The 24,531-nt window shown below is 44.5% G+C and overlaps 1 protein-coding gene across 4 annotated transcripts in view; it reads left to right on the top strand.

The window, feature by feature from the left end:
* The window catches only part of ARHGAP39 (Rho GTPase activating protein 39), a 148,283-nt gene that overhangs the window by 29,131 nt on the left and 94,621 nt on the right, over positions 1-24,531 (top strand). For 3 of the 4 annotated variants that reach the window (XM_040586393.1, XM_040586391.1, XM_040586394.1), the window contains exon 1: positions 20,462-20,629. The exons of the other annotated variant lie outside the window; for it this stretch is intronic. In XM_040586393.1, coding sequence (XP_040442327.1) covers positions 20,589-20,629 — 41 coding nt within the window. In that variant the 5' untranslated portion in view covers positions 20,462-20,588. Of the gene's footprint in view, positions 1-20,461; positions 20,630-24,531 lie in introns of those variants that run through there. 4 annotated transcript variants of the gene reach the window in all.

Raw genomic sequence — 24,531 nt, 5'->3', positions numbered from 1 at the left:
CCCTCTGAGTGTTACATGGAGCTGGTGTTAGGATGGCCTTGAGGACACCTTAACTGCTGTGCTGTTTCCTGTATTTAAAACTCAGTCGATGGCCAAGGCCATCATGCGATGACAAGCTCCTATGTGCCGAGCAAAGTGGAAGAACTGCAATAGGCGTCTGACACACTGATGATATTAAACTATTTCTAGCAACTGTCCTCATCGTGGCAGGCACATGACCTAACTCTCGATACGTAGCTGTCATGGCAACTGTAAAGGTCAGCATACTTTCTAGCTAATACTTAAGGTGGGCAGATAATAGTTTTCTGCTTTGGGCAAGCGAGCATCTGTTTGGCTTGAAGCTTGGGGCAAGAAGTTTGGTCTGGGTTGTCTGAGCTTTTCTTGAACCTATAGGTCTCCAGGTGGCCCTGAAAGGAAGGGAGGTTGTTCAGCTGTCCTAATGTACTGCTAATAGATTAGTAGGAGATAATTAAAATTACTCTTCAGCAGCTTGTAATTATCCCTTGCATTTGTTTGCTGCTTGAGACACAGCAGCTGTGTCATAAGCAGAAAAGAGGTCTGGTAGAGTGAGGCCTCCTGGCTGTCTGCTGGTGGATTGGGCATTTGTCTCCATGTCTGTTGGATTTTGCACAGTCAAGCTGTCAGAGCTTGATGAGTTGTGATGCTTTGTTAGCTCCAGGGCAGTGCAACCTCACTACTGAGCAACCTGTATGGCAGGCTTTAACCAAAATGGCCAGTACCTGCACCAAACTACCCAACAGTCATAGAGACTCTGGATTTTGGTTGTAACTTTTTTGCCTTGCCAGCCAGTGCTGCTGGGAGGGACAGTGCAGTTGTGAGTGGGCATCTGGTGATGGTGGATGGGAGACTTGGGCCCCTGGAGTTTCAGAATTATTTTTTTTTATTATGGATGGTGAAAAGAGGACAGATACTAAACACACCAAGTCACTTGGAGACACATGGAAGACCTCAAAGACCACCAGCAGGACTGCAGACCTCAGAGGCTGCCAAACAGTTTGGGGTTTGGTTTGGGATTTATTTCTTCCTCTGAAGATGCCAACACCAGTGTGGCTTACTCAAAGTTCTGAGCTCCTTGACCTGGTTCTCCAAAAGCTGCCAATTCCAGCTTTTGAAGAAAGGTCTTGAAGCCACCCTACAGAGGCTGGCAGACAGAGAGGAACCCCTCATGCTCGTGTTGTTAGTGTAGGAAGCAGTAAATCTGTTGAAGACCTGATTCAGCTGAAGAATAGCAGACAAAAACTGTTTATGCTCTGGTAAGAAGGGGCTCCTGGTGAGGAAGACAAGTGTAAGACTGCTCTTCTGTTAGCCAGTACTTGTTGGCTTCAAGTGACCATGGGAGATCACAGGTCTCAGGACTTGAGTGAAGTATCTTCTGATGATACTGAAGTAATGATTGAGGACACCTTTTCTGATTCTTCCAGCAGTGGCAGAAGTCTTTGTTATGGACTTCAGCATCCTGATGGGTTGTCCTTGATTTTAAGGAAAAATCCAACTGCTGAAGCTGATTCTGTGCACAAAACACCTGGATAGCTGGTGTGGTGTCTTTAGGTCCAGAGGTTGCATCTCTATTTTGATCCTACACAGCTGGAAAGAACTTCTCCCAATAAGCTTGTTATGAGGTACAGAACCAAATACAAACTTGGATTTTTGTTAAATAGAATTAGCAGACTTAACACCCTAATTAATAAGGGTTTACAGTAGTCTTTCAGAATAAGTGAATGGTATTCCTCCTGCCTGTGGACTGGGCCTTTCTCTTCTCTCCCTATTTTTGGGAGGTTTTGTAATACGACTTTTGTAATACTGTTTTGTGAAGCACTTGTGTCTCTTTCTGACTAAGAGTTTACTTACAAAGCCGTCCCTCCCAGAGGATGACAGAGGAAAAGGCTGGTGGAATATGGTGGAGTCATCTTCCTGTTGACTTCTAAGTTAAGATATCTTAAGTATTTTGTTTTGGCTTTTTTGAGTTGCTTTTTATTGGGTGCAGGTGATGTGAACTGCACTTTACCAAACTAAAATTACCACCTTCACCCAGAGTAATTCAGCTGAGTCTGGGAAGTGGTCAGTGAGCTTTAAAAAGCACTAAAAAAAACATGACAAGATGATATTGTTATAGAGGGAGCAGGCTTCAAACATGAAATTAATGAATGTACACTTTAACATTTTCGCTGGTGTCCTACGCTTTCCCAGAATCAACCAGATAAGTGGGTTTCCTGCCCTGTCAACCCTCAGAGATGAATATTCCCTTTATCACGCTGCCTGCATTTCCCTATGATGTACGTCCCACAGTATGATGTCAGAGAAGCTTATATACTGCAGAGTAACAAACAGATGTTGTGAGGACTGGAACAAAGGTGGGTGTCTTAATGGGAAGACTTGCGGCACTGAAAACCTGCCAGCACCCCTCGTCAGCACTGAGGCTGCTTTTGTGGTGTTGGTAATTCAGTAAGAGCTCAACATCTTGCAAAATGAAGTTGAGAGCATTTGATTTGAAGGGCAACAGGAATACGAGGCTGCTCTTCTGATATGATTGACCTATTTTCAGTAGGATCTAATTATTTTTTTTTAAAGACTGATTCTTTGAGGAACTTTATCTCCACCAGAAAATACAGTCCAACATCTTGGACAGGAGTTATGACAAGCACTGCAGGAAGAGTTACGCAATGAGATCTTCATGAACATGTTGTTCTAGATGTATGAGAATGGGAAGGAGACTTTAAGCTGCTTTTCTAGAAAGATGACTGTGAATCACTTTGGGTTTCTGTCCTTTGTAAGTAAAGCTGTAAATCTGTGGTGCTTGCAATAATGCTTTCACAGCCCACCCGTGCCATACTGCACGCATAGATGGAGTAGCATCTCTTAGCTGTGCCTCTAGTTGGGTGAACTAAAGTTTGAAATTAAAATTTAAAAAACCTGACTGTTGACGTCCGCATGTGCTTGCTAAAAATACGAGCACACTTTCCTGTGTACAGTATTAGCATAGTTAAACTCTTCATTGGCATCACAGTTTTGCAAGAAGCCAAACGGGCACAGCTGAAGGAACATGTTTGAAACAGGATTTGTCATCTGCAAGCTGTCATGGTTCCCGTGACCTGCTATTTTGTGAGAAACCATTCAGGTTGGAAACTTGCTTCATGGGCACAAACATACCAAAGGAGTGGGTCACTACTGAGGACTATTATTTTTTTATTATTATTTTTTGCATAGTAGTTCCCCTCATGCAAGCAACTAAGTGGAGGAAAGGTATCTGTACCACAGGGAGAATTAGATATAATCCACAATGTGGTGAATCTACCTTGCTTATTTTCTGGAAGATGCCTTCAACTCAAAGAATTATTTTGGTTGCTCCTGTTGTATAAGCAGAACCTTCCTCTGTGGAAATGTCCTTTTCATCCTTGCTGGCTTGTGGTGATGCTCAACATTTAGAATCTTGTTGAATGAGCTCAGGTCAAACCTGGGTGTATCAGCAGTGGTGAAAGCATCATGCACTTCCCCAGAGACATACCCTTATCTCAATCCTAAAGTGCAGCTTTACAAATTATTTTTGAAAGCCAAAATCTGCTCTAGTGAACAGATTTGCTAGCTTTATTTGTCCTGAGGTTATACTTTTGCTTGCACAAACACTGCTTTTTACTTGCAGTGGGCTATGCAACTGAGAAGTGGTGTTCATCATTGGTGTGGAACAGCAGAAACAATCCTGCATGGTTTTATTGTCCTTACTTTTCTGCTTCAGTTCTCTGAAGTGGTATGGGAGTGCTGCTTGCTGGACGGAGACAGGGTGCTTAGCCGGTGACCTGCCAAGATGATGTAATGGTGCTATGCGGCAGATATTTAAGTTGGAAGGAGGAAGGAATTCTTCAGAAAAACGGGGATACTGCTCAAACTGTGACGAGCTCTCAGCGCCAGCATCACTAAACCCTTCTGCCCCAGATCCACACCCCAAGCACACACAATGCAGACTGAGCTTGGGTTTATGACAACCCCACTCTTAGGTGTTTACTGTGTGCTTACACATTCTGTGGCACTTAGATATAGTAGTAGTTAAAAGGAATTTAATAGTTTTCCTAACCTAATGATCCGTGTATCTTAGATTCTGGGTCGTACCACTGAAATTTACTGTTAGGAACAGCCAGGTGATAAATATTCCCTGCTGCTGAGCTCTGTCTGCTATATCCGTCGGCCGTGTTGCTGGTGACCTAAGCTGGCACAGGCTTAGGTATGATGTACTTCAGGTCTGTGTGCAGTATCATCAAATTCAGCTTGAAAATTCATGTAGCATCTCCTCTTTGTTCAGTGGTTGGCATTTGGCAGGTTTAACCTTCCAGCCTTCACGTATGGTCTAAAAAGATGAAAAGGCTGGTGCAAGACCAATGGTGGTCTTGGCGGGAGAGCATGGTTTTGATTCAAGTATGAGCTTTAGACACAAAGTAGTTGGATTTGGTGCCGAGACTGTACAATGTTTCTTTGAATTGCTTTGTTTTAACTGGTGTCGCAACAGATGCTGGCACCGGTTAAACAGGTGCTGAGACTCAGCTGAGAACTCCAAGAAGCAAAACACAAGAGCACAGCAGAAGGAATTTGGAGGCCTCAGCCGACGAGAGACACGTTCTTGCTGCCAGTGGAGTTGGGTGAAATCAGAGAGCAGAGTACTACCTTAATTCCCCTGTGTGCATTAAACAAAGGTCTGAATTAGTTTATCTCAAAATAAAGACACGGTGCCAAGCAACAGCAGTAACTCTAGCCCCAGTGTGCTCAAGGTACAGCTCGTCTTTTACATAACTGGTATTTCCCAGCTGACGGACAGACAAGACCATGCCGACTTCTTTAAATGTTTACTGGCTTGGTGATGATTAACAGTCATCAGTGACAGGAGGGAGGAGACAAAAGGCACTCCTGAATATTTGATTCCTTGTCCTCTCAACATTACAGTTGTTATAACCAAAAGGTTAAGTGGAGATCAAAAATAAATAGGAAACTTCGGCTGAGGAAGCTGCATTACTTGAGAGCCTTTTCAGGCTCTCTGGGAGGCACAGTGGAAAGGTTAAAATTTGCAGCACAAATGTTAGCTGTGATCTCACTTGAGTGAGAGTCTCAAAATATATCTTGAGTCTTGGTTCACAAAATGAAAGCTTAGAAGCCTGCCTTGGATGAGAGGCAAGAAGGCAGCAGGACTGAAGGGTACAGAAGCAGAAACTTGTGAACCTCCAAGATAAGATATTGCCTCACCCCCTTGGAATGGTTTGTCATGCAGCCTGGACTGCAGAGCATGATGTGGCGGATTAAACAAGAGGGCCATTGAAGGAGTGGGTGCTTAGCCAGATGTTTTCAGGGACCTTGACAATAGCCCTTTCATTTCTTGCGCCCAAGTTCCTATCAAAACCCAGCATAGCTCTGTGAGGAGGGAGGCTCGTGGTGGCTGATGTAGCTGCTGCCTGGGTTAGGAGGCTCATTGGCGGGGTGAATGTGCCAGAACAGAATAAAAGGAGACAGGTAGAGGCTGTCTCTGAACGGTAGAACCTCCATGGAAGACAGAATCAATATCCTCAATCTGTCGGAAGTGCAAGGTGGAGACTAGAAGAAGGGAAAGCTATAACTTCAGCTATCTTTGTAAGACTTGAGGAGAAAATGTCACATGGGTTAGATTTCTGAAACCTTTAAAAGCTAATATTTGTATCAAATGTTTGTTTTGTACTGTCTAGTCTCAGATTTTCAGAGCTAAATTAATTTCATAAGTTTGTTCTAGCTTTTGTTGTTCTACACGTGTTACAGAGGTGCCACTTAATACAATTTGCTCCTTCCCACAAACCTTAAAACTTGTCTCAAAGGTCTCGCTGTGAAGCTGTTATGGGTGCTTTGAAGCTTAAGGTGTCAGATGTGAAGTCATATAATCCCTGTCGATGTTATTCATCAGTGGAAAAGCTGGTGGGAGGTGTTCGTGAATAATTCAGAGAGGCTATGGAGTGTCTATCCTTAAGAGATGTTCAAAACTCAGCTGGACACAATCCTGAGCAATCTCCCCTGGCTGGCCCTGCTTCAAGCAGGAGGGTTGGACTAGGTGATCTCCATAGGTGTCTGCTAACCTCAACTGTTCTGTCATTCTATGAAAACACTCTTCTAGGGTGCAGGACTCTAAGCCCAGATAAGGGCTTAATTGCACTTTCTCTGGCGTGTTACCACAGATCCTTCTGCACAGAAGAAGGTAATGAGAATGACCGAAAGGGGAAAAGCAGCTGTCTTAAGAGGCTGTGAAAAGTCTGGGGCTCCTCCACTTACAGAGAAGTTGGGTAATGGTGGGGGGAATAGGATGTTTGTGGGCTCAGGAGGGTGGTGGTAAGATGAATGCAGAGCTGTTTGAAGCTCCACAGCACTGGAACCAGAGGAGCCTCACATGAATTAGGAGAGGATGCATTTGGCATGGGTGAGAGGACTTCTAGTGGGTAGCAAACTTCTAGATATTTATCACTGCAGAAGGTTGTGGAGACAGACCATATTAGGAGGTTTGGAATGGATTTTTTTGATTTAGAGATACTGGGAACAGGCAGGAATGGCTGCTCTGACCTTGAAGTGACTGAGGGTACTACAAAGGGGATGGAGACAGTGATCAAGTTGTGTTTAAACAGCATCTCCTGATGCCGTCATTGGAAAAGTATGGAGCTGTTCTGGCCCAGGAGAGTGTATCCCATCTTTACCAATAGACTAGCGAAACCCATATTTTGGATGTGCCAGTTCTGTTCAGCACCCAAGTTGCTGCTCAAATTGCTGTCTTGCATTTCTTATTTTTATTTCTTGTTTCTACTTCTGTGAAGAACATGAACACATTCAAGAGGCCACGTGGATACTTGAGTTAACAGTTTCCAGAGTACACCAAGCTGGGGGTGACCCTCAGGATCTGCAAGTCAGGAAGATGCTTGGATCGCTTGGCTTGAAAAGATATTTAGTGTATCAGATGGTATGTACATATGAGGGCTTTGGTTGCTGCTTCTCTATGGTAACCTGCTCAGAGGGTCCATTCTCATGCTAAAGTTACTAGGAAATAAGATTTTTTTCTTTCTTTCCCCTTCCCAAGCATTTCATAAATTTGTAATTTGCTGCTTAAGGTGGGCTTGTGGTCTCCTCTTCCTGACTGCACATCTGATGGCAGCTTTTCCTCTGGTGACTCCTCCTCGGTAGTCAGAGGACCGTGGCAGCCTATGTTGAGCACCTATGCTATGTGGCATGCTTCAGCCTGGTTTTCTTCCAGCCTTCCTTTACAGGATGCTGCTGTCCTCCTTTATAGGAGAGGCAGCTGCTGAGTATCTGTGGGAGTGGAAATGCGAGTGCACTATTCACCTTGTAAAATTGGTTGTGCCTTTAAATTGGAAATACAGTTTTATCATGCTCTCAGAGAGCTACTGCGTAACTTCTTAGGGTGAATTGTGAGGTGAAGTGGTCTCTCATCTTAACAGCTACTATTCAATAAAACTGGAAGCTGTCCAGATGAAAAGAAATAACTGTAAAAAAAGCTACCCTTAAAAATTAATTTAGCTTTAAAATAAGAAAACTATTTATGCTGTGTTCAGCTGTTGAACACAAGAATATAGGAGTTTCTGTAGTCCATTAGTTCCATTTTTTTCATTACAACTTTAAGAGAATTTTCACTTGCTTAATCATTTTATCCTACCTAATTATTCTATATTTAAAAATAAAACCTCCCCAAACAAATGAAAAAAAACCCCCACCCTCATTTAAAAAAAAAAAATCAATCCTGTACTGTTTTCAGAGTCATGCAACTTTTTTCCTTTTTTAAGACCTGGATACCATCTAATTGGCTGTACTGAGAGGCTGGAGGTCCTTGCTCAGTGCTGGGCACATACAGAGAATGGATTGTCATAAATAAAATGGTAAACACCTGCAAAGGGAGGTGAGGGAGAGGCAGCATTTCATACACAGGATGAAAAGCATAGCGCTGCAGAGAGCTTATTTTCCTCTTGCAAGGTTTAAGATGCTGCAGCATTGAGATAGCAATTGCTTAGGAATGTGTAGGGTAATTTTAAGTTCACAATAAATGTTGGTGCATAATTAATTTGATTATTTGAGGTTTATTATTGGATCCAAACCCTATTTCCTGTTAATTCCTTGGCGTTCCCTTGCCATTCACAGCATTGGGGTAGGGTGGAAAAAGCGTTTATGAATTCATAACTCAACAGAGAAATAAACAGCAATTTGTACAACATAGCTGCTTGATACAGCCTCGCTTAGGAGAACTACGAATACAGCTAATAAAACGTGTTGGGGACCCTGGATCTTGGTGCTTGGGATGGCGGTTTGAGGGGCTGAGAAGAATAATGTGTATATACAGCTTGGTTTAGACCCAGATGTGTGTGTGCACAGTATTTCAGGTGGTGTGCGTGGCTCAGGATGGGATCAAATCAAAATATGCCTAAAACAGGATCTTGAATTTTAAAACCCTAAATATAGAGTAGGGATCTGAAGCACTTTATTAATTTTTTCCAGCACCTACCTGATACTGGAGATGGCTGAAATTATTTAGGACTTTCAATGTATTTTTGGCTTTAAAGATTCAACTCTTTATTTTAGACCTGAGGGTGCTTCTGTGCCCAGAAGCATGTGATCTCGCTGCTGGTATATTTGTTGATCAAAAAGTTATGGCTTCTCAGAAGAAGAGTGGTGAGGCTTATAGGGAATAACAGAACATCAAAGACATAGCTACCGGATAACCAGATGAATCATTAGTAGCTGAAATTGATTTATGATGGCGTAGAGCTTTTGTCAAAAATACCTAAAATTCAGATGGAGATCAGTCAATTTTTGTGTGGACCCACTATGCTTGTGTCATAGAAGGTAGTTTTTCTGTTCACTTTTCAGTAGAAAAGAATCAAAATATGTTCAGAAACAGTGGTTGTGGTGGTTGCGTATCACCTTTGAAGTTAATAAGTTTCTTCATATAGATAATTGATCCAGCAACACATCCTTTCAGTAGTGTCACACCCTTATGGATGGTATGAAAGCTCAGCCGTGGCATCCAAACTGAAAACCCTCTGTAGCTAACATCTCTAACCTGGGCTGCTGTCATCTTCTAAGTAGAGAAGTGGTTCTAAGGGAGCATTTGTTCCCAAAGTATAGGGCTGTTTAATGTTTTCTTGGGTATGTTGGCACTTCTGGAAAGCATGGTCTGTTGGGGAATCACTGCTTTCTGCAGCCTGCTCACACCTGTGTCCCACTGCTGCCTTCAACCTTCTTGGTCTTGTGAGTTAACTGCTGGAAACCTTGTCCCGTGCTGGCTTTCAGAAATCTGAATGGTAGAGATCTATCTCCAGACCAGCTATGGTGCGCTTAGTAATTACACTTGAAAGCTAGTGCTGAATTCCAGGGATTCCCAAAAGATTCCAGGTACCGAGGGTCACATACAGACTCATGGGGTTTGGGTTGGAAGGGACGTTCGAAGGCCATCTAGCCTGAGCCCCCTGCCATGAGCAGGAACACCTTCCACCACACCAGGTTGCTCTGAGCCCTGTCCAACCTGGCCTCGAATGTTTCCAAGGATGGGCCATTGACCACCTCTCTGGGCAACTTGGTCCAGTGCTTTACCACCTTCAGCATAGCAAATTTCTTCCTTCTATCTAGTCTGATTCTAGCCTCTTTTAATTTAAAACCATTCTCCCTTGTCCTATCAATACAGGCCCTAGTAAAAAAATCTGTCCCCATCTTTCTTGTAAGCCCCCCTTAAGTATTGAAAAGCTGCAGCGAGGTTTCCCTGGAGCCTTCTTTTCTCCAGGCTGAACAAGCCCAGCTCTCTCAACTCTTTAGTGGATGACTTTGTTTCATCTGATCCAGTATCTTAATTTGAGATGATCTGCTTCTAAAAGGGAAAAAATTAGCACTGAAGAGCCCGTTTGAGTATTCTCCTGAAGCATGCTCAGCTCTAAGCAGGGACATGAAGTTAACACTGACAATAAAGTAATTGGCTCAAAGGCAGGTGATATTTTGAGTTACTGATGAAATACACTGTAGAGCTGCAGGTGGTAGAACTGGAATATTATTGTCTGCCTCAGGAATTATCTGAATTATTATTCATAACATTCAAAGAGCTGCAGTGGCAGGTAGTTGCTGTTAACTGTGTCGGTGTTGTATGTGTCTGGATGTGGAGCTCGGTGTAGCCCATCTAAGACTCTGTAGAGCAGTAGATGGCTCCTGCTCTGAAGAAGCTATGGCTTGAATAGAGAGGGTCAAAAAAGCAGAGATAAACCAAGCAAAATTAACAACACGGTTGTAGTTACTGTGTTCTCTGGGATGCTTGGCTTGGTGAATCTACCAGAAAGAAGAAGAAATGATGGGAGAAGGGGATTAGTGTGGGCAGAGGAAGCCTAATCAAAGCAGAAGGCCGTTCTCTAAAGCCAAAGACAAGACTCTTCTTGAAGCAATTTTTGTGACTGGTCCAACTGGATGGAGTTTGAGTGGCTTTTCTCATTTCAGAAAGCTCTGTGGTAGTGCATAGGACAGCAGTGAGGGCACTCTGCGTGGGGCAGATGTGTGGCTAGAGATGGCAAGTGCTGGGAATGGAGGTGGTCCCTGTGGTGTTAAAGATGCAGGAGGATAAAACCATGATTAGAGTTGAGAACATAGGCGCAAGCTTAAAGGCTATAGTCCTGCATGTGCTGGCTGGAGAGGTGTTGAGGATTTCTCGCTCCATTTCCATGGTCACAGCAAAATCAAGTTTTGGAAGCAAGCTCCCAACTATTTTGTGTAGAAATTCAAACCTGCTTTTCCTTCTTAACAGTCAACCTACAAATCTGCACCTAACCAACTGAGTCAATGATATTTATGCTCTACCTTGCTGGTTTTCTGTCTCCTAAACAGCAAATCCAGCCTGCTATGAGGCTTCTGACTTTCAGCTCCTGCTAATTCATATTCTGCCTTTGGTTTTAATTTGAAAGGCCTCATCAGCTGTGTTTCCAGCCTGAGCCCATGTCTAAAGGGTGATTGGAGGGAGGATGTTGTTGCTTTACAGATGTGGAAATGAAGTAGTGAGTGCCTGGAGTTCACCCAAGCCCATGGTAAAGCCTTGAAGGGACACACAGTGTGAGACCTGGACTTGGCTGCAAAACTCATCCTGTTGCCAAATAATCGGATGCTAGCCTCACCGTCACGAGATCACTGTAATCTGAAAGCCATAGTTAAGTGATAAAAACATGGCATGATAGAAAGTATGAGATAAGAGTATCTAGACAGAGATTCATGAAACCACTGAAATTGTATTACCCAAATCTTCATTTACTGAAATGAGTGTACAAGTGAAGATTTTCTCAGTGCATGCTTTCAAATGTCAGTTCTCCTATAGGACTCTGGCATGGATGTCTTGTATAAATAGACTTCGACTAGTTGTTACTGGAGCTTCCAGTTCCCACGCTGATTCTTATCGAAAATTAGTTCCCAGCCAAAGCTGTATTTTTCTTTTTTTCAAGGGATTTATCACATCAAAACAAGTCTGTGGCTTACTGCAGGGCTGAAACTGCCACACTTATGTACTTGGACTAGTAATGACCTGCTGAGCCACTAGAAAATGGCATGGGGTTGCCTTAGCCCTCCCTGCCTCTTCATTAAGACTGGAACCAGGAACTGGTTCCTGTCTGGCAGCTTTGGGTTTGATAATCACCTGCCTGCACAAGGGGTGAGATCGTGCACCGATGCTTCCATTTTATATTCCTGGCTTCAGATAGTGTTGAGCAGTTGATAGCTTGATGGCATCAATATTTTTTTTTTCTTTTTTTACTGAGTGCTTGTCTACATCTCTGCATTGCTGGCACAATGTGATACAACCGGCTACTCCACTGATTGCCATAGCAGGGAGTGTTCTTTGAGAGGCACCCGCCAGACACTGCAGGAAACTAAAACTGGAGTCAAGTTCATTTAAGGATTAGGTGTTTGTAAGGTACCTGTAATTGCCCTGCCTGACCAAAGTCAGAGAAAGAAATTAGGATAACACAAACCCTCTGTAGATATTTGAATCCCCGATAGCATCAGGGCTTGTTGAAATTTGCAGGGGAGCTGGCTCTCGCAACTGGAGGTGTGTGTTCAGAAGTGCCACTAAGGAGATTTTCCTGCTTTTAGCAGGTCAGTGTCTCGGTTTCCAGTTGTTTTCTTTGAATGCTGAGGTCAACCCAAAGCACCTAGTTTTGCCAGGAATGGTCCTTCTTTAGGAAATCTCCTGCTTGCTTGGCTAGCCTGGTGTCTGAGATGCTTGCTGGCTTTGTTGATCCAGAGGGGACCATCTCACCTCAATATTAAACTGAATGTCAGTGTAGCTATTCTACAATAGATGCTGTTATGTACCACTAGGAAGCCAAATTGTGTAGGCTGTGTGCCAGGAGCGTGGCTGGTGCTGTTTCCTCCCTCTTTGTATCATCCAATGAAGCTAGGGCTTCCTTAGGCTCTAGAAACAGCAAATCCAGAAAAAAAAGCACCACATGTATTTGCACCACTGTATGGAGAACATGCATATATATATATATATATAAAATTATAGTTTGATAACACTGAGCTGAGCAGGGCTTGCTCTGCTGCAGGAAGGTCAAGCAGAAAAAGCTTGGGGTTCCCCAGACCTAGTACTTGGCTATTCTTTGGGTTCCTGATTTCTTTCAACTCTTTGTCTTTCTGTGCTTAGCATGCAGTATGCATTTAATTCCTGTCGCTAAATTGGCAATAAAATTATGGAACTGGTAAACTCTGCCATGGAGAGCCTAACGCCTGTGGTATTAGAGTATGATGCATTTTTGCATCATAAAACTTAAGATACACTCACTGATGCTGTTATGGGTGTTAATAAAAGATTGTTTTCCTCAAGGGCTGTGCCATCTGTGAATACATATTTTTTTCTCAGAATATCTGCAGGGAAAGATACTCTACAACCACCAAAATCTAAAGTACATCATGTAAATGGCATGAACAAAATCTTCTCCGTTTGGGTGGCCGAGTGCTTTCTGACCTCTCCCACTTCCAGTCCTGCACTGTAAATATTATGGAAAAGGAAAGAAGCTGTTCAGAGCAGCTCTTACTTTTTTTAATAGTTGGGTTCGAACATGCTACACCAAGGACATAAACTGGTTCAGAAACAAAATCTCTTTAATGTGTTTTGATTTACGGGCACTGAAGTTGTTAGTAGAACTCATGGTCTGTAGAATATTTCAGGCGGAAAAAAAAATTATCTCAAAAAATGGAGTGGATCTTTGAATATTCCTGAGAATGTTAATTGCTTTCATTAAATTTTTTTTATAAAGGTTTTAGAAGCAGTTATGACCTTTTCCTTGATCTACCAAGTCTGAGTGGCATAGTTGGACTGGGAAAACCTGTGCCACCAGCAAGTCCCTTCTTTTGTAGCTGAAATTTGGCAAGTGGGGGGAATCTCAACAATGATACCCAGTGCCTCTCATATCAAATAGTTTGTCTGGTTTTTGTTGTTTTCTTTTTTTCCTGTTAATCTATGATTTCTGGTGGACTTTTCTAGTAGGAGCCTATGGGAAGAAAATGCAAGTTAAGTGCATGGCTGCTGGCCAGGTGGGTAATGGCTGTACCTGGAGAGCTGAAGGAAGTTTGGCATATCTGACCCAAATCCACGGTCCGTGCATTGGATTTGAAAGCATAGGTTATGCAGCAAGTATCTTCTCTGGTAATCAAGCAGAGGTATGAAATACTTTTAAGTGATCTAAATGAATGGATAGATGGGATGAAGGTCATGAGGATTCAGGTGCAGACTCAGCTGTGCTTAAATATTTTAGTCCACAGTTAAGTAGGTTGGCATCGTTACCCTGAACACTTAGTAAGTATTGATAGAAACAAAACACTAGACTTTTGATTTATTGCTGTTCTTGGTCTCATGTCACTTCTGCATGTTATACCAAGCACTGAAATGACCAGCGTTTGATTCGCTAGTGATATATCCTGGGTAGACAGAGGTCTAGCTTCTGTCTATCTGCTGTCATCCAGCTGGTAGGGCAGAGCATTTGCATCCAAAGCAGCATGGCCGGCAGGGCGAGGGAGGGGATTCTGCCCCTCTGCTCCGCTCTGGGGAGACCCCCCGGAGCACTGCGCCCAACTGGGGGTCCCCAGCACAAGCCAGGCAGGGACCTGCTGGAGCGGGGCCGGGGGAGGGACACGGAGCTGGTCCGAGGGCTGGAAGCCCTCTGCTGCGGGGAAAGGCTGGGAGAGCTGGGGGGGCTCAGCCCGGAGCAGAGGAGGCTGCGGGGAGACCTGGCTGTGGCCACTCGGTGCCTACAGGGGCTGTAGGAAGGTGGGGACGGGCTTTTTAGCAGGGCCTGGGGCGACAGGACAAGGGCTGATGGTTTTAAGCTGAAAGAGGGGAGACTTAGAGGGGACGTTAGGAAGACATTTGTTAGGGTGAGGCACTGGACCACGTTGCACAGAATGGTGGTAGATGTCTCATCACTGGAAGTGCTCAAGGCCAGGCTGGCCAAGGCTGGGAGCAACCTGGTCTAGCAAGAGGTGTCCCTGTCCGCGGCAGAGGGTTGGACTAGATGACTTTCAAAGGTCCCTTCTAACCCAAACCCTTCTATGATTCTATGAGCCCACCACATCCCTCCCTTTGCTGACACTGTGATACTGACATGGAGGAGGGTGAAGATGTAATCTCATCCTGGTTATCTGTAAAAAAAGAGATCAGGGCCAGTTACTAATTGCATATAGCTATAATAGTGAGATATAGCTTTGGCACGCAAATAGGTTGTATCTGTGATGTAATACCTCTTAATTGTGAATGGGAAGGGAGAGGGTGATCAGTGCATCGCTGCCTGCTGAGCGGGGAGGCATTGTGCATGGGGATAAACAGAGGTGCTTAAACAGGAGTCTGCTCTTCTCCCTGGAGAATTTGGCTACTTGTAATCAAATTCCTACTGAGAAGATAGTTTCCTCCAGTAAACTAAGCATGCAATGCAGTCCTTGGCTTGAGAATGGTAAATGGTTAGGGTAAGATTTGGATCCTGTTGTCTCTCACTTGTGTGTGTTGGAGAGCTGAAATAAAAGACCAGGAAATTGCAAAGTGCTGACCCCATCTTGCACAGTGCATCTTTTTGGTGTCTGCATGGCTTTAGCTTCCAGGGTGAAAGATGGTACTTCAAAATGAGTAACACTGAATAGCAATGCAGAACGCAGCCGTTCAGAGCAAATATAGCAGTGTTTGTCGAACTGTAAGTCAGCTGTCTGCAGCTAATTACAGAGATGTCAGGGAGTTTTGAATTTGTCAGCTGAATTTAAGATTGTAGAATGTTGCTTGGAAAATGTCTTTATTAAAAACCAAAAAAATACCTCAAAGAACAATGTATTTATTTGTGGGGGTTCTGGGGTTCCGGCCCATACTGTTGTTCTGGTGGCTGTGCTGTAAGCTGATGAGGGACATGTAAAGGTAAGTAAGGCAGCAGCAGTGCTAGCAGGGCTAGGAGTGGGTCAGGGACCTGGAAGGCAGCATGTGCCCAACTTGCCAAAACTCCACTGCTGGTCAGTGGCCCAGTCACTGGTCCTCTTCCATCTGCAAAGTGGCAGAGCAGCTGTAGATGCCCCATCCCTGGAAGTGTTCAAGCCCAGGCTGGATGTGTTCAAAGTTGTAGCCTGGGAGGTTTTTGGTTTTGGTCTTTTTTAAACCACTGAAGGGAAGCAAGGGGAAAAAACAGGTAGGATAGGATAGGATATTTTCAGTTGGAAGGGACCTACAATGATCATCTTGTCCAAATAATTCCCAACTAAAGAGTAGCTGTGAATTTGTGCAATGTGAAGCCTGTTCCTACCATAATAATATAGGAGGATGTGGCTTTGAGCAACCTGGTCTAGTGGAAGGTGTTCCTGCACGTGGCAGGGGTGTGGAACTAGACAATCTTTAAGGTCCCTTCCAACCCAAACGATTCTAGGATTTTATGATCCTTCAGCTGTCCAATTCACCAGAGCACTGGGTGGACACTGACTCATTCCAGGCCCTGTGAAGGTGAGTGGACTCTACCAGGTAGATTTACCAAGGCAAGCATCCCAGAAGACACAACAGCTACAAATGTGTTAATTATTTGGCTTAGCTTATCTCCGCTTTCTTGACCCTCTCTATTCAAGCTGTAAGTTCTTCAGAGCAGGAGCCATCTGCTTCCCTACAATGTCTTGGATGTCCTACCAGACCCCATGAAGAAGGGTGGAGAGGCTGTTGAATGGATGTTTGTGCAAGGGCGTTAAGAGGCACCACATAAGGTCCAGGTGACAGGTGACTGTCACAGCTAGGAGCTGGTAATCTCTGAGACATTGCTTTACATTGCTTTAAATGGTTTCCAGGAAGGAAGGGGTGCCTGGGTCTCAGCTCATTGATGGCCAATTCACAACTCCGTGTCTTTGCCCAAATCCTCCCTGCCCTTGTTGGTTCAAGCCACCCCAGGCTGGTAGGGGTTGATGTCAGGGTGGGAGTTCCTTCCCAGCTTCACTGTAAAGGATGTAGCCTTGAGTGGAATGAGGCAGGATAGGAAAAATCAGATGACGGTTGACCTTTCTGAGAGGGCCGGTGAATCCGGACAGCCTGGCTTTGGCTTTGTTCATCAGTGAAGGCTTTGTCCCTCAGCTGTGATGCTCCTTGTTTCAGCTCATAGATAGTCTTCAGCACAGAGAGACTCTGGACCATTTTTCTGACCTTCAGCTAGAGGGTTTTATGACTCTCATGGTCTTCTATGCCATAGGGGATATTGTAATTTTACAGATGAATAAACTGTGGCAAACTAATGCAGAACCTCTTCTGAGCAAAGCTCAGACAGTAAAGCTTTCTCCAAATGAACTTTAATATGCCCATTACTCTTCAGCAATCAGTAGGTACCAGTACAGGATGAAATCCATTGCAGTAGGTGTTGACAAACCTGTGGTGAGACTCCTTGTCCCCAGAGCTTTCCTATTTTCTAGAAGGATGAAGGAAGTTGAAGACGAGTTGGAGCTGGATGCCTGAAATCCTCCTACTTGTTTGTTGGTTTTTCCCCCCTGAAAGCGTTGGTGTACATCAGGCAGATGTTCAGTGCAGTGAACTTTCCAAGTCACGAGTGCATGAACTTGCTGCCATTCTCCAGAACAAGGTCAGTCTGTAACATCATTACGTGGGCACCGGCGATGAGCTGGGAGCCTTGGCTCAGCCTTTGTCTGCCCGGGTCCCTGCGGAGAGGGTGCAGCCCTGAAGCCGAATGCCATCGCTATGTGGGAACAAACAGCCCTTTTTTCAAAGGGAGAGAAGCCTTTTCACACAACTGGCCAAAGGCTCAAGCATCCAGTGTGTGGGACAAGGGGGAGAGGTAGAGATAGCATGCTGCAAGCCTCAGCCACGGCCTTCGGTGGCATCTGAGATGGAGCAAAACTAAATCTTGATGCAGTAAGTGAGCAGGCTTAGCTCTGCTTTTGATAAAAGCAGAAGACCTTCGGGAAGTCCTACATCATTCTGGTAGGAACAGGCTTCACTTTGCACAAATTCACTGCTACTCTTTTGTTGGGATTTCTTTGGATGAGATGAGCATTGTAGGTCCCTTCCAACTGAAACTACCCTATCCTATCCTACCCTTTTTTTCCTCCTTGCTTCCCTTCAGTGGTTTAGGAAGGACTAAAAAGGGACAGCCTCCAGGTCTATCTTTTTCTTACCTTGGGGTAGACTACTGTGCTTGTGCACTTTTCATGGGAGCTCCATAAAGGTAGAATCTGTATTTATTGCACTTGAAGGTGTCTGGACATTTCAGCTAGTTGGGATGTGGAAGCCCATGATGAGAGGAGCGGCATGAGGCTCCATATGCATTTCCCGGCATGATTAAATTCAGGATCTGTGATCTCATTCTGAAAAGGCAGACTCTTTCCTCTACATTTGCATCATGTGGGCTAGTAAATATTCATCCTGCCTTTGCTGCTGGTTGCGGTAGCCCATTTCATTAGGACCCTTCTCCTTGTCTACAAACCTCTGTTTGGCAACTGTCAAAGCACCATGTAAAGTTTGTTTGATTAGGCTTTTGGCAAATTGATAGAGGGATTTTGGATTACAGGAAAATTACTGATAACTGGCTTTCAAGCTGTCCCTCTGGTACTCTGTTAATGACTTTGTGGAATTCCCACATCTCCAGTGCCTCACATTTGGGTTGTCTTAAATCATTAAAAAGAGGGAAAAAAAAATGAAGAAAAAAAAAGAGCACAGGCTCTCCATGCCTCTGCCAAGTAGGTCAGGGGTTTCCCAGTTGTACGCTTTGGAAAATGGAGACGTTATTCAGAGTGACTTTCTCCAAGTCGCATGGTGAGTTGAAGACAACTGAAGCACAATAGTGGTTTCAAGCATTAGTTCAAGACTGGTCTTCGAGTGATAATAAATCATTTGGCCTAATCAGAGACAGATTAAAATAAATCTTGGCAAAACCTGGCAAAGTAAATGGCACATTCCTGAATTCTGCAGTGTAGGAGAAGCTGCAGGGACACAGTCCAAGAAAAGTGAAGGGTGGGCAATTGGTGCTGCATAAAATGAGACAAACACCTCCTTGCATTTTAAGCTATTGAAAATGCCACCTGATGCTTCCCGTAGGAGGAAATAAGCCAAAAAGTTGTAATGGTTCTGCTACCACTGTGGGGTTTGATGTTTTTTGCTTGATCACAGCGGAAAAAACAGCAAGGCAGGAATATCACCATGGTATCACCATGATATCAGACTTTAAGCTCAGAAGAGCTAAGCTGCTGCTCTTTACGGAGTTAGCTTATGGGATTGCGGTGTGTGGATAATCATAGAATCATCAAATGGTTTAGGTTGGAAGGGACCTTCAAGGGTCCAACCCCCCCCCATGGATTTTCAACTCTGTCAGGTTGCTCAGAGCCCCGTCCAGCCTGGCCTTGAATGTGTGCAGGGATGGGGCATCAACCACCTCCCTGAGCAACCTGGTCCGGTGCCTCACCGCCCTCAGCGTAACAAATTTCTTCCTTGCGTCTAGTCTGAATCTCCCCTCTTTTAGTTCAAAACCATTACCCCTTGCCCTGTCGCTACAGGTCCTACTAAAATGGTTGAAAAGGTTTTAATGTAGAAGGAGGAGGAGGTCGATTTGAATGACAGCAGGTTGGTGGTCATTGTTCAGTCTAATGGGGACAGAGTGGGAGTGAGGTAGGGTGGAAGGATGCCCTTCAATGGGAAGGGGAGAAAAAAGCAGTGGGTTTTAAAGAGTAGCTGGTAGGATTGTCAGGCTGGTATCGACACCCTGGCATGCTTCTGACTTTAAAGAATAAAAGAGCCTCTTTGAGCAGTCCTAAAGCAATCAGTAGAAAATAACTCATTTATGAAATGGGTACTTCTAGCTGGGAGAATCATTACACTCAGAATCCCTCCTTTACTGTAATTTTAGTTTAATATTAAACTACTCAGGATAAATTGTTACTCAGGAAATTTTTTAGGCAGAAGGTGACATCGGGGAGAAGAATATGGAGCATTAAAAATGGATGATACAGTGTCATTTCTTGACTACTTGCCTGAGATATTAAATATGTAGGATTTAAAGCCCAGATTTTGTGTTGATTACACCATGGCTCTGAGGCTATCTAGGTCTTCTCCAGACTGCTGCTGCTTGGGCAAAATGGGGTTTTGCCTTGTCTGGCTAGGCAGAAGGACCTCTTCTCATGTCAGATCTCTTTCTCATCCTTTTATAATCGGAGCCTATTCTTCATCCCCTTTGCAAGCCATCTGCTGCAGCTGTGAGTTCAAAACTAATATACTGTGAGGTCAGCTTCCCTTTTTTTTTTAATTTCCTTTTTTTTTTTTTTTTTTTTTTTTCTGAAATAAGGCAGATTTAAGACAACAGGACCTGCCTTAGAGCAGGGGTCCTCAAACTACAGCCTGTGGACCGGATACGGCCCCCCAGGGTCCTCAATCCGGCTCCCGGTATTTACAGACTCCCCCCTGCCCCCCCCCTGCCGGGGGTTGGGGGGGAAGCCAAGCAGTCTCAGATGACTGCCTGCCACTTCATCCGCACGCTGGCCCCCTGTGTAAAAAAGTTTGAGGACCCCTGTCTTAAAGTATCAAGATTAGGGCTCTGTAAGTGTATGGGAAGTAACTCATGTGGCTGCTGGGCAGTCTTCTGTTTATAATTACTCTGTTCAGGTTTTTGTAGCAGGCGTGTTGTGAATGGGCTCTGAAATGGGCAGAGTGCAAACTTTCTGGGGAAAGAAAAAAAAAAAGCAACCCCTTGTTTCCCGTCTAAGCATCATGTATTTAGGAGCCCAACTAATTAAGCTCTTCTGAAAGAGCTGTCTGGCTCCAGCAAACAGCTTCTCTGTGGTTCTTTCTGTTGCAAAACCCTGAGGGAGGCTGGATTGGGAGGGCAGTGCCATCACCCACACTGCTTCGAAGGGGAGGGCTCTCTGCCAGGCCCTCTGGAGTTAGTCTGCCCACTCACTGCCCTCAGGGAGGCATGCAACGACTTGCTTTCACAGCCTCTCAGCAAAGCACCCCAAATTAGACCCTTCAGGTGGATGCGTCGTCAACCGAAAGGAAGAAGGTCGCCCTGAAGACTTGTCTTCTGAGCAGCCTGGAGGGATGGTGTGAGATGGCAGATGAGGGGATGACGAGACTTCTCTATGGAAGGAGGTGGGCATCAGGCTTATAGATAGAACAGCCTTACATCGCTGATGGCACTAATAGCAGATTTGACATGAATTTGTTTTGTGAATGTGACTTTCTTTTGCTTCACTGGGTTCAGTCATTCTTCTGGAAGCGAAAGCTTAGATAATAAACTGTCCCATTGAAACTCATCTTCTCGTGGTTTTGTGCTGCCCCAAAAGCTGCCTGGTGTCATGCTGCTTGTAGCAAGAGCAGGCTATAATTCATGGGCTTCCCTCATCGAAGCTCTCAACAACCGAGCTGTAAAGCCCTGGGGAGAGTGGGGATGATGGAGGGAGGGGACATCCAGAGTCTCTGCCTGGGCAGATGGAGATCTGTCAGCAGTTTTGACAGCAGAGGCTGATGGGTTTCTGAACTGAGCTTCGTTGCCGCACTTAAACTCTTGCAGAGCCTGTTTACCTGCTGTTGCTGATTATCTGGTTTCCATGGTGTTATTTTTTTTATTGTTATTATTTTTATTAGGTTTACAGTTTGGGCTTTTGTGCTTAAAGTGAAGGAACAGAATACTTCTTCATATGCCTTGCTCATTAAATCCTTGCACTCACATGGGCAGCTCGTATACACAACAAATATTGACGGCAAAGGCGAGCTTAAGTGGTTAAGGACTGCTGAGAGCAAGCATTCCCTGGCAGGGGGACAGCCTTGCCCTTTATTGCTCTTTTCCATCCTCACTTGCTGTGACTACATGGAAGCACTCCAGAGGGCTTCAAGAAACACTGCAGGCTCTGTTCCTGTCCCATGTCCTATGCAGACAGCGGATGCGGTCAAGGGCCACGGTCTGTGCAAGCGTGGGGCGCATGGGATGGTCCTGGAGGCATTGCACTGTGTAAGCCCATCACACGTGATCTTCTGAAAAGGGCTATACAGTTCTGGCCAGCTATTTGATTGCAGCCTGCAACATTGAGAGCTGCCCCAGGTCCTCCCTAGCACTGCTAAGTCTGCCCTATCCTGATTTATTCGAATAAGGCGAGCTTTCATCTCATATCCAAGCTCTTTCACTGTGGGGCTGAGTGTGTGTCGCTGTCTGGGACATGAAATCCTTTGCTTCGGATCAAAATGTTTTCTTCTTGGTGAACTGCGCTGCTGCAGGACTAGAGGAATGAGCTTTTTGTGCTCTAATTTCAGAGTCGATGTTTTTTTTGTACTCTAATCAAGAGGTTTGATGCACTAATTAAAAACATGGACTTAATCGGTATTCTGCGGCATGTAAATTCAAAGGAGAAATACAAGTCAAACTTTTGAGACCAAAGCACTTTTGCACTCACTGAGTCTATTGTAATTAGGGGTGCGGTGCTTAAGGAATATCAATTAGCCCCATGGGTGAGGCTGGGGAGCAGAAAAATGCTGCCTCCGCCCCTATTCCCCAGTGGGAGTTTAGGAACTGCCTGCTGAGCTAAGCATGGGAGACAGCAAGCGACAAGGACCAAAGTTTGCTGGGGGAGGAAGTGTATCCCCCAACCTCCTCCTTTAAAAACAAATAAACAAGCAAAAATAAGCCTAACCACTTTCAAGAGTAGGTTGCAACTTTATTAGCTGGTTTTGCCAAATGGGTTTAAATCGCCTCTGTCGTTCCCCTGGGGATAGCAGTTGCTGCTTTAATTGCAGTAGCAAATTTCAGAAGACTTGTAGCAGTTGTTGAAAAAGGGGGTTGGTTGATCTGACTGCATGCAGCAGTTGGCCTCTACATACAGACAAGTGTCCTAACAGAGCATTTGCTTCTCTGGTAGATTGCTGCCTTAAATGAGATGTGGTGCCTCAGAAGACACCTATTCTAGCCATATCCCCAAGAATGTGCTGAAGGCATCTCCCTGTCCTTAGAATATCTAAATTATAGCTAAATTACCCTGTTAGTCCCTGGGAATCCTGTAAGACTCCTCTGGATGAATAATGATGCAGGAACTGATCAGTTAACGAGTAGTTGCTTGGGTGCAGGTGATGGAGAGCTGCTCAGGTATTCAGTGAACAAGCCCAACTGGCAGCAGGTTTGTTTTCAGTTGGGTGACTACAACAGTTCCAACAGAAAAATGGGTTTAACGCTTTAAAAGAGAAGGCTGCAACAGTTCAAAACAGTCAACGTAGAAGGAAAATAGCTATAGTAATTATGGTGGTAAATGCAGTGATCAGGAAGAAGGGAAAAATGATAGGGCAGAATTATCAATTAGATGCTGACTCAGGAGACAAAATGACAGAGGGAGAAATGAGTGCTGAGAAGTTAGCTTTGTGGTTAGCCAGTGTGTACAAAACTTGCTCTTAACCACGCTACGGGCCTATTATTCGATGCAAGGGATATACTTGTCGGTAATGCAGAAAATGCAGAGGAGCTCAGCTGCCTTCTAATGTAATTTAACCTGGTGCTGTTTGGAAAATGGAGACAGAGGGCAAAGTTTAGCTGCATTGTTAAGAAATTGGATCATTTATGGCAAATAGAATCATAGAATATCCCAGGTTAGAAGGGATCTTAAAAGATCATCTGGTCCAACCTTCAGACCAAGCTTCAGTGAGCTCTTCAGACCATCATTTTTCAGTGGGTCTTGGAAACTGAACAAAACCAGACAGTCTAAATAAAAGCTAATATTGTGCCAACCTATTAAAAGGGTAAACAGCAAGATCCAGGTAACTGTCCTGGCAACCTGGTGTTTGGGCAAAAACAATGCGTTGGCTGGTAGAAAACTATTAATAAAGATTTAGTGGCACTGTGGGGTCATATAGCATGAATGTATGTGTCATGTTGACCTCCGATTCTGGCAGAGACAGGAAAGTTGATCTGCTATTGTTTTAATTCTGGGAGGATCGAAGGCAACTGGTAAATAATGAAGGGAACAAACTGGACCTAGATTATGCGGTTAAAGTGCTGCTGGTGGTGGCAGGACCTGGGGACCTAGAGAAGTGATTTCTCTTCTGTGGGCTAGTTTTTCATGACTTTCTGTGCCTTGCACTTGAAGTTGGAGTTTGCTGCTTGCTGGCATCCGGATACCTGAGAACAGTTGCCTGATGTCTGTGGTGGTCTGGTGGACAACCAGGTCCAAATACTGAGACTAGAATAGAAACTAGGCTGAAATTTTTGGATTGAGGTTAGATGGTTTTTTTTCAAGCTTTCCACTAGCATGTTCTAAAAGGGAAGAAGTACTTCCATAAGAAAAGCCCTTTAAGCAGTAGTATTTCTATTTTGAAGTTAAAACTAGTTCAGGGAGGTCTGAAGGCCTAAGTCATCTTAAGTCTTAACAAGAAGGTTAGACTGAGAGATAAGTTTTAAGTTTTCAGTTGTGGCATGTGAGATCACTTTTTTTAAAAATACTCATTTCACTGGCAGCTGCTAGCTGTTTTCCTCTGAGATCTGGTTAACCCAATTTCTCCTCCTGCAGTGTCTGCAGTAACAAGATAGACTTCAGTCTGGTACCAGGCATGTTGCTGCGACATGTGGTGCTGTGGCTTTGTTATAAGGACCCGTGAGGAATGATGGAAGGGGACTAAGGTGCATGAGATACACCTGCTGCTGCTGCTGTGTCCCTCCTCTGCTTGCTGGCTCCCTGAATTTGGCTGCAACATCTCCTGCTTGACAGCATCTGGGGTGCACAGCTTGAGCCTGGACCTCTGCCGTGCTTGGTGCTGTACATAGCTTTAGCCTATTTAGACAAGGCAGAGAAGGTCCTGTGAGGTCTGATGTGCCTTAAAGGATCTGGGAAAGCTGGGGGAAGCCCAGCAATGGGCTGATCTCTTTCTGTTTGGGTATACTGACTGCTGAAGTGTTAGGGGACAGACTTGGCTTTGCATAGGTGGGCCAGAGTGCCCTGAGAACCTCTAGTGCTGTAGAAAGCAGTGTCAAACACAATTAAATGCAGAAAACCTATGTGGAAATGAGAAGAGGTGCT

The sequence above is a fragment of the Falco naumanni genome, chromosome 3, assembly GCF_017639655.2.
Source record: "Falco naumanni isolate bFalNau1 chromosome 3, bFalNau1.pat, whole genome shotgun sequence".
Lineage (NCBI taxonomy): Eukaryota > Metazoa > Chordata > Aves > Falconiformes > Falconidae > Falco > Falco naumanni.
Note: the sequence above shows the minus strand (reverse complement) of the source record. Positions and strands in the feature narration are given on the sequence as shown.